Source organism: Acartia tonsa, chromosome 12 (genome assembly GCF_053477335.1).
Source record: "Acartia tonsa isolate MP-2025a chromosome 12, ASM5347733v1, whole genome shotgun sequence".
Classification (NCBI taxonomy): Eukaryota; Metazoa; Arthropoda; class Copepoda; order Calanoida; family Acartiidae; genus Acartia; species Acartia tonsa.
This window is the reverse complement of record NC_137271.1, coordinates 20,675,138-20,685,815: the sequence shown is the minus strand read 5'-3', so window position 1 is coordinate 20,685,815 and position 10,678 is coordinate 20,675,138. Positions and strand designations below refer to the sequence as shown.

The 10,678-nt window shown below is 29.6% G+C and overlaps 1 protein-coding gene across 3 annotated transcripts; it reads right to left on the bottom strand.

Annotated features, from left to right (window-relative positions):
- Positions 1–915: 915 nt before the first annotated feature.
- LOC145334418 (C-type mannose receptor 2-like) lies at positions 916–10,132 on the bottom strand. 3 transcript variants are annotated; one of them, XM_080179870.1, is made up of 24 exons: positions 10,013–10,132; positions 9,451–9,512; positions 8,990–9,089; positions 8,672–8,761; positions 8,430–8,478; positions 8,173–8,228; positions 7,982–8,041; positions 7,839–7,877; positions 7,606–7,725; positions 7,225–7,320; positions 7,042–7,103; positions 6,791–6,872; positions 6,385–6,450; positions 5,912–6,031; positions 5,332–5,430; positions 5,184–5,248; positions 4,672–4,744; positions 4,214–4,312; positions 3,976–4,011; positions 3,728–3,847; positions 3,007–3,108; positions 2,420–2,484; positions 2,122–2,197; positions 916–1,396 (listed from the first exon to the last, which is right to left on the bottom strand). In XM_080179870.1, the coding sequence occupies exons 3-24, from the start codon at positions 9,087–9,089 to the stop codon at positions 1,371–1,373; spliced, it is 1,701 nt and encodes a 566-aa protein (XP_080035996.1). In that variant the 5' UTR covers positions 9,451–9,512; positions 10,013–10,132; the 3' UTR covers positions 916–1,370. The 3 variants fall into 3 exon arrangements, with proteins under 3 accessions (XP_080035996.1, XP_080035999.1, XP_080035997.1); XM_080179873.1 differs by having other exon boundaries at positions 6,385–6,432; XM_080179871.1 differs by lacking the exon at positions 9,451–9,512 and having other exon boundaries at positions 10,013–10,063.
- Positions 10,133–10,678: the final 546 nt, after the last annotated feature.

Sequence of the window (10,678 nt, the reverse complement as noted above, 5' to 3'; positions counted from 1 at the left end):
AATCTTCTTTGGAGTTGGCTCTGAAAGATGATATTTCTCAGGACTAAGGTATAACCAACAAGCCAAATAAATCTAATATAATATTTGGGGGGCAAATGTAGAGGTCGTCAATTTTACAATTTGTTGCCCCCCAACGACAGCTGAAAAACACGTATAGACTTTTAATACTCGTCTCTTCAATTATTGGATATTTAAAAAGCTTTTTTGAATTCCAAAAAATATTATTTGGATTGCTCTGCTAAGTCTGCGGGCATCTCGGAGCCGTAAAATTCTCTGTTACATATCATTTACCAGATTTTAAAAGTAAAGTTGTAACCAACTTTTAGCCGTCTATCTTTTACAGACAGATGATAATAATGCTTTGCGAGTGTGACGGCTGTATAAAGTGGCTTTTCAATAGGGTTGGGTCGGATATCTGGCCAACGTTCGAAATCCGGCAAATTACCGGATATCCGGCCGGATAAGCGGATATCCGGCGTCAAAAATCTGCCGGATATCATGTAACCGGATAGTTTTAATAATATCCAGTATCCGACCGGATATCCGGCCCAACCCTACTTTTCAATAAATAAATGTATAAGCTTAGATGTACAATCCAGACAGCTACCTAGCCCAAGTGGTGAAGACCATTATCGTCTGCTAGCAAAATCCTTGCTGTTCGTTTGCAGGGACTCGGCTGTGTTTATATTTCCGATGCTATTATTAGCTTATTTCAAAGACCCAATACAAAATCGAGATAGGATCCCTGCTCTGGGGGTAGAGTAACATATAGCTCATGCCCTTTTTACTTGCTTATTCTTCAACTTTTGGGTAGAAGAAGACACTTTTGTTTAGAGCAGACAAAGCATGATTCATTGATTATATCTCATAAAAAAATATATAAACAGACTGAGAATGAGAGAAAAAATCATGAAATACCAAAAACAAATATATTTTGAATGATAAACAAATTTCATATAAGACAAAAAAAATACATTTTTACCAAAATTTACTCTAACAACAATTACAATTTAGATAAAACATGAAAATAGAACAAAACTAAATAAATAATGGGTAATACCATATAATCTGACACAGTGAACCAAAAACTAAGTTTATAAAGAAAAAAAAACTAATTTTAGATTAGGTAGGTTAAGATCGAGGATCAGGATATGAGCACGCAATTTAAATTTTTAAGGGGCAGGGGTGTTTGGTGGTTCACTAGTCAGTTTGGGGGATTTTACCCATTAATACCCACATTAACCCATCACCAACATTATTTACAATTTATTTTATTTTTGTAAAAATAACAAAAGATCAAAAACACAAAACATAAGTTGAAGCTTATTGGCTGTGTCACCAAAATTATGTTCAACATCTGACCAACGGATTCAACCTGTTAGATCCAGAGATTTACCTGGAATATTTGGAAAATAATCATACAAAAGTTTAATTTAATAGGTTTAAAATTTTAGAGTCTTATTTTAATAGGTATCTTAATTTCAAAAATAATATTTGTTTAGGAATGGGGTATTCCTGTCTAGTTTTTTGTTTAGGAATGAATATTTCTTACCCGAGGGAATAAATGATGGACCGATAGGTCATCATTTATTCACGATATTCATTCCTAAACAAAAAACTGGACAGGAATATCATTCTCATTTAAACAAAAAACTCATTTTTTATGCTAAAATGTGGTTTAATTTTGGTTTTTAATTTTCATTTATTTCCCGGCTATGATCATTTATATCCCTATTTTCTTTCTTTTAGTAATTAATAAAAATTATAAAATCTTCCAAAAAAATTAAAAATCTTCTAAAATCATACCAGGGATATAAATGAGATACCAGGGAAATAAATGAATATTTACATCCACTATTTAAGGGGTTGTTTATATGGGAATGTTATTTTTTGTTTTGTGAAATACAAACATTTAAAAAGATGATAAAATCTTACAGTTTTTATAGAATCTACATCAAAAACATTTTTGCTCATGTAAAAGCTTTGAAATATTAATTTTTACCAAATTGCACCACAACATTGCTAAGAGTCAAAAATTTTAAGGACATATTCTCAGGCGGAACAAATTTTTAACTATTTAACATGTTATGAATCATTAAAAACATAAAAAATGTATTATACCTGGAATCTTACATACAGGGTAGAACTCACTATTACATTGCATATCAGTCCATAACCAACCATCAACTTTAGAAACCTGAAAGTAAAAATGCCAATATAGATTGAATAGGTATATTTATACAAAAAAAATCTTACTTCTCAACAAAGGAGAAACATTATTTCTATTAGATGATTTTGGAATATTACTCATACTCATTTATCCTACTTTCAATAATAATCATCATGTTATAGGTAAAATGTCTTAGATAAGGCATTTAATTTTAAAGATATTAAGTAAGCATAAAAAAAAGTTTCTTACAGCAAGACAGTCTTCATTTCCACCCACATTATCAGGCTGTCCACTGGCCCAATTGGTAAATGTAGCTGAAAATAAAGTTTAACTTAACCATTATGATAAGGAAGAGAACTATAAAGCTTATAAACAACTAAACTCAAACTTGATAAGTTCCACAGATGAGAAAAAAAGTTTCCATCTAAAATAAATTTAGAAATAAGAGGTAAAGTTGCTAGATTTTTAATATTATTTACAGTGCACTAAAAGGGTTTATAGATAAGAATATCAAAACTTTCCTTATAATAAAGTAACAAGAGGTCAGTTTGTCTGTGTGTTTGTACCGAAGAATCTCCATATCCGCTGAACCAATCAGGTTCTCTTTAACAGGGTAGCTTCTCATAGGTCCCGGGAAGGTTTATAACTATTTTGGGGGAGGGTACCACCTCCTTCCCAAGAGAAATCACACAAATATCACAAACAATTTTTTGCGTAGAGACTTGAACGCGATATAGACAATTAATTCTCAAATTAGATATTTGAAATAAAAAACAAACATTTAAAGTGCCACTAGAGGCATCTGGGGGCGTAGCCGATAGTTATATATATAATACCTATAGTAGCATCTTTCCAACTCCAGGTGCCTTTCACTTCTTTATCAGTTGCACCCAACCAAGCCCAATCAGTCTTATTAAGATTTTCATTGGATAGCAGATCTTAATAACAACATGAAATCAAATCAGAAATATTTTTAAAAATTTTAAATTGACAAAAGGGAGCTTAGGTGACTTTTCTGTTTCAAAATAATATTCAAAACTAACAGTCAAAGGAGTAAAACTAAATAGAGAGTTACAGCTCTGAGATTTGACATGGCAGTTGCTTTATGGAGGTACAATATGGAACTGTGAAGAAACGGCGGTGGAATCGCTGCTCCCGCCAAAAACCACCTTTTATTTATTTTTGCCTTTTCTCGCCAAATTAGACAATTTTCAATCATCTGAGATAATTTTTTTCTCATAAAAATTTCCCTTATATTTTCTCTTGACACTTGAAATATTTCAAACATGTCAATAAGTGTCAAGTGCAAATATATTGAACGGCATCATACTTCTAGTAAAACCCCACTTTTCTTCTCCTGTATTAGCAGCCTTCCACGTTCCTGTCGTTCCTTATATTTGCATTTGGCGAGAAAAGGCGAAAAAAAATCAGCGGGAAACAGCAGTTTTCGGCTGGAGCAGCGGTTTCGCCGCCGATTCTTAACAGTTCCATATTATACCTATTTAAAGCAACTGTCATTTCAAATCTCCCCACCTTTTGAATGTTTTTAATGTTTACCTTTAACAAATTCTTGTTCCTCTTGTGAGCGAATGGAAGCCAATTCAGCTCCTTGGACAAAACAATTGCTGCTAGCAAGATCCCATGTCACAATATTTGGAATTACTTTGTAACAAGATCCTGAAAAAAATACACTTCTTCACACAATTTATTTGTAAAGGGTGTAAAAATGTGTTACTTTTATTATTAATTATACAAATTTTTTCTTATAAATTGGGATTTTAAATAATTAATAGTAAATATATAACCTGTAGAATAATCTCCTACCCATCCATCTCTACATACTAAACATAAATTTAAAATCAAATTACACTTGTCTTTACACTTTTATCAAAATGATTGTTACATTTTAAGTAAGTTTAAATACATAAATATTTTCAAATTACTATTTTGTTAAGGTTTTGTTATATATACCTATTCCAGTAATAAGCCTTTAAAATTGTCTGAAAATTTAAAATGATCTTTGTAATAAAATTTGTTTCTTACATGGAGTAGTTGTAGTAGTAGTTGCGGTTGTTGTAGAAGTAGTTGTAGTAGTTGTTGTAGTAGTTGTTGTTGTAGTTGTTGTTGTAGTAGAAACAATTGCTGTAATGAGAAGAAGTTTTAATTTTAACTCATTTACAATTATAGTCATTCAGATTTCTTTTCAATTTTCTGTGTTGAGTAAAAGAAGTTAAGAGCCAAGTTTAGTTATGAATTTAAATATAATGTAGCTGCGACCCTTGCATCTAGGGGCACTGCATTCCAAGGGGTAGCAAAAGTGGATAAACATAGCCTAAATCTATTTAAGATCTAAACTAAAAATTAAATAGCCTAAAACCATCCTGGGACCTATGTCAAGGTTTCTTGAAAATGAGAACTCATAAGGTTTATTAGTTATAAAAAATCTTAAGCTAATGACAAAGAACCTTATAACTATAAATAATAGGATGATAGGTTCCAACCTTGTTTCTTACAAAGGGCAGGGAAGGAATTAAAACAATCTCCATCCCACATTGTTACTGGGTTATCACCAGCCTAAAAATTACAAGTACATTAATTTATGATACAATAGAAGCTATTCTGCTGATTGGATAAAAAAGAATCTTTTAAGAAAATTATCAAATATATTCACTTTATTTAATTGTTATTTGATTAGTTTTTAAATTAGTTACAGGCCCACCTTAAAAATTCAAATTTGATGTATGACAAATTTCCAAAGTATATTAATGGATTACATTTTGATTAAATAAGAGATATCACTTCAAAGTCTTATGTATAAAATTTTTATGTTTATACTGCTATCATTCTTGTTAACAAAAGAAAATCTCCAAAATTTTCAAGGATGAGAATGCTGTCAACGTCAGCATGGAAAATGGATTTTCTTTACCATTAAGTTACCGAAGTTGTTACTTCATAAAGAAGTTATAGAAAAAATTCACATTAAAATAACATTAGAATTCTAGAAAATTATTACCCTGAGACAGTCACCATCATTATTTGGCTGCCTTGGATTTTCTTGATTCCAATCAAGGATACTTGCTAAAAGATTATGTAATTATCAATTTGTACAATACATATGATCAATTCAAAATAATAATCTAACATATTGAGAATGACTCTACCTGCAGATCCATCTGTCCACTCCCAGATGCCTTCTACTTTGGCATCATTTCCACCCAGCCAAACTTTGTCAGCATTATAATTACTTTGTTTCAGAAAATCTAAATTGAAACAAGGTAGATAGAATTATGTGTAATGTACTCCTTTACTAATCAATAAGTACACTGTGAGATAAGAATGCAAAACCAATATCCAATCATATTTGCTTTGAAAATAAAGCAACAATCTATCTTTTATATCATATTATTTATCAATACTAACAATTTATTTTATTCAGGAATCTTTCACCACCTACCGTTAAGTAACAAATACAAAACTTAAACCATGATTCGTTTTCAGATGTGTTTTATGTTTAGTTATTAAAGGCAATTACTTTAAGATGAGATAGTTTCAAAAAAAGCTGAAAGTCAAACCATTAACTTGATAAGAACCATCTATTTGCTTAGTTCAAGATATGTTGATTTAATTTCTGTTGTTTTACAGAGGTTTAATCATTACAAATTCTGTTTAATATTAAAGTATATCAATATAACCTAAAATAAAAAATAAAAATTTTAACTGTAATTTGAAAATTTTACCAACCTTTAACAAAGTTCCATTCCTGAATTGATCGTACAGATGAAAGTTCAGCACCTTCAGATTTACAACTTGAATTGGCGACATACCAATTTGTTGCATTTGTCAATACTTTGTAACATGTTCCTAAATATATGAAAATTTGATTAGAGATATATAATATAATAAATAATATATTTGAATGATTTATTCTTACTATTTACTATGGTACTCATCACCCCCCCCCCCTTACCAACTCATTAACACCCTTAACACTCATTCTTACTTAACATCTACAAAGAAATAGCAAACTATTCCTTCCTTTTTTTCCCCCAAAATCATATGTCTGACTTTAAGTAATATATTAGGACATAAATATGTTTATGACACCATACAGATTTAGTTACCAATTTGGTTCAAAATGAATATTTTTCACAATGTTATAACTTTAACTGTAGAAACTTCTCTTTAATTTAAAAATTAAAGGTTGTAATTTTTACCTGCTTCTGCATGTTCAGTCCATCCATTTTCACATCTACCCAAGGATCCTGATGTAATTTTCTCACCTGCATAAAACAAATTCTGATATTACAAATTCTACATATATCTTTTATAAGTAATCCAAACTAGCTTTGATCAAAGTCAGATCCAAGAAGAGAAGGAGTTGCTCAAAAAATGTTGGTATATTCTTGTTTTCTTCTCTTATTTTTTGTTTCATAGCAAGGAGGGGCAAATTTGACCTACATCTGTTTTACCAAAATCTAACTTTTCTGCTAAAGCTTTACTATAAGTCAAACATTACAGAGTCATATTTAGCAAAGTAATTATAAATTCTACTAAAATTATAGGAGTATTGGGTACAATATCTAAAAAGTAATGCAAAATGCTAGAGTATATAAAACTCACCTAGTTTTTTACAAATAGTGGGGAGATCTTTCCAGTCAGTGCAAGTTTCATCATGCCATTTTAGATCTGATTGGCTCAGGACCTGAAAAAAGACTATTTGATATGTCTGAAATACCAGCAATTGTCTTTTTTCTAACATCATTTTGGTTTGAAGATTGAAATAGAAGATGTTTTTCTCTCATACAAAATATGCAAGTTATCACATTAGTAGGTTAGTTTGAATGCATCACTATCAAATTTAAAAATTTTACCATGCAGTCTTGATTGTCATTCAAGTTATCTGGTTGTCCACTTTGCCAATCAGAAAACTCAACTAAACAATCAAAATTAGTGCATCTAAATTTTCACATGAAATTAATTAGATTAAATAATATGTAATAACATTAACGTTGTGGATAAAATGATATATAACAAAATTAATGTTGTAGATGTACCTGGAGTTTCATCTATCCATACCCAAGAGTTTTCTGATCTAAAGTCACTACCCCCAAGCCAGAATCCAACTTCTTCATTACTGCTTCTTATCAGATCTAAAAGCAAACAAACTTTCAATACCAAATATTATTAACTAAAAGATTCGCCACTAGCATCTATGGGCTCTATATTTAGGGGAGCAATCACCTCAAATCACCCAAAGGCTTAATTCTAAGGTAATAAAATAGCCTAAAAACATTCCATAACCTATGTGAATCTTCCCTTAAAAGGGGAACTCAATCAGTTCAGTAGTTATTGAAACCCTTAGCTTCAGATAAAAAACACCTTACTACTTTATATAATGGGATGCATGATTAATTAAGTGAGTATAATACACCAACCTTTAATAAAATCATTCTCACTGCGTGTGCTAATATAGGTTATTTCAGCACTTTTATTTTCACAGTTTCTTTTGGCAGTGTTCCAGTTAGTCCTCTCTTCCATGACTTTGTAACAATATCCTTTGAAAATGTAAATGTTATTTTATGTTTATACCTATTTCTTAAAACTGCTTTTATCATTTCTATTTTTACCTATTTCTTAAAACTGCTTTTATTGTTTCTATTTTTTATACCTGTTTTAGAATTTGCAGTCCATCCTTCTTCACATTGCACTAAAATACAAATATTTTGAAATTGAGGTTAAGTAACAAAAAATTTACAATTTTACAGTCAAAATACAAATTGTATTGAAAACAATGGGGCTAAATATGATCACCTGTAACTGCTACTGTTGAAGGAGATGTTGTGGGGGTTGTTGGTATGAAAATTGTATAATCTAAATATATTTAATATTATTTAGTGCCTTATGCATTAATTTACTATTTCTGTTAGTCTTATACTTTAAATAGTTTTAAATCCTAACAATTTTAAATATGAGGCATTATTTTTTAAGATAAAAGGACTTACTTTTCTTCAAAACTAACCAAGGTTTTGTTTCTCCCAGACTTGCATTGAAAAACTTTAGCAATAGTTTTAAATTATAAAAAGCCAGGTATAATTTGTAAATGGACATTTGAATTAGATAAAAATACTTTTTTTTGTGGTAGCATATTTTAAAATTAATGTCAATAAATTATATTAAATGACACTTGATATGCCTTACATGACAGTTAAATACAAAGAGCAACTGTAGGTGCAAGTACAATTAATAAAACTATTCCTTTTCACAATATTCCCACAGGTTCTGACAGGTGCCATTATTTGTTGGCCATCCTATGAAAGTATTAAACAAACATATAAATCAATTCAATTCAAAATTTATATTTTCATTTTTTACAAATAACTATAAACTTAACCTCCAAAAATGCTATCTCAATACTTATTGGATACATAAAGTGTTTACATTGCATCCAGATAAGTGGAGTTTTGTGAGATGAAAGTAAGGGGAGATTTGAAATAAACTCACCTGGTTGTTCATAGTCAGTGCATCCATAAAAGTAATGAGCGCAATCATTGAGGTCTTTTGGTGGATTTTTGGCCAAGAAGAAATGCCATCCTTTAAATTAACAATAAAGGTACAACAGTATCAATATTTTGATTTAAATGAATTTGATTAAATGGAAAAATATCTTTTTTTCTTTAAAACAGGTTTTATTTTTCAGTCCTATTGTATTGTTTCAAATGCTAAATAAACTTTATTTATGATCAAAATTACATTATACTTAGTGCAGGAATTAACTCACATTTTTGCTTTCATGAAGCAATAATATTGGAATTTTTTTACCTTCCATTTGAAGATTGTTTGGCCATGGTCTATAGACTTGAATTTTAGCCTGGGATACCTCAAGCCCAAGCATGAGAATGAACAGCAACAATATCTTCATCTTAAAATTATTTAGGAATGAAAATAAAATGCATAAAATAACTTATTTTCTCATGTTTATTTAAAACTGATTAATATCCAGTGGATTAGATCCGGTTCTCATCCATAAGAAAAAACTATGTCTCATAAGAAAAAACTATGTCTAGCATCGTATTATATCCAGTTTTCTACAAATATAAAATTTACAATCAGAAGATTAAAATCAGAAGTTTTTTTATCCCGTGCCTTCGGCATCTCAAGTCTAAAAAAACTGGTTTTAATCTTAAAATTGTACATTTTATATCCACGGAAATCTGTTTATAATACAATGCAAGAAATAACTATTAACATATATTCCCCTTTTGTTAATTTTGATAATTTACCTTTGAAGATATTAGAGAACTCACTAACACTATGAAAGTCTTTTGAACCTCACTTATCCTAACTAAAATTAGCATAAATGAATTAAAATTGGCTCCCAAATCATATCATATTATTTTAAATAAACAGCCAAAACATTTGTAAAAATAAATTACTGAAGTTCAACATTTTAGGGAAGCCTTACATAGGTCCTGGTATGGTTTTAGGCTATTTTTATTATCTAGAACATAGAACCGGTAGATGCTAGGGTCAAATGCACTAGTAGTAAAAATAGTAAACACAATTAAATTAAAATTGTATGTTACTTTACTATTTCAAAAAGCTATATAAAACAAGAACAGTTTTCATGAAAACTCTTGCCTTTTCAAAAAAAAGATTACTTTTCTTTCATGTTAATACATATAAAATCAACCCAATATTAATAAAAACTAACAAAAAATAACAGTTCTTATAGACCTATTATAGCCAATTTGAATCGGTGGAAGAAGTTAAAACTCTGTGCCTTTTTTTTATCAAAAGGCATAAAATGTTATACTACAAACTTAATAAATAAATGACACTTACCTTGGTGTCTTATCCCAGATCTTTTGTGAATGAGGGGCAAAACCAAACTGAGAAATTAATTTTCTTTCTCTCCAATTATTAATTATTTTTAGAAAGTTTATGCAGTGGTGAGTACTTAATCAATTCTGAAAGGATTTTGTATCCTAATTTTTTAGTTAATAATTCACATTGTGTTGGATGACAAAGAAAAGTTGAATGTAAGAAAAAGAGGTGCTTTCAGAAACATATTCTCAATAAAATTGCAAATGTTTTATCTCAGGAGAAATTCAAACTTAGAAAGGTTGTTAAAAAAAATATTTTTTATATTTTTCTTACATTCTCTCTAAAAAGGTAAAAAATTTACTTCTCTACTGATTTTATATGAATAATATGTCAGTTCTGGGTAATAAAAATCATTTTTAGAACAGTTTATAGAAAATAATATATAATATCATAAGTGTCAAAAAAGAGAAGAAATTGTAAATTTTATTATAATGAAGGAAATGAGTTTCATCAAGAAGAGACTCTTGTTGGGGCTTTCCCGAAAAACGACGCTTGAGCACTGATACCCACACCCTATTTTAAAATTTTTTTTAGTTTTTTTCTTTAGTTGCTTATTTATCTTTCAACTTTTTATGATATCTAGCACAGTGTTCATTAAATTGGGTAAGCACGCAAAAAAGGCCT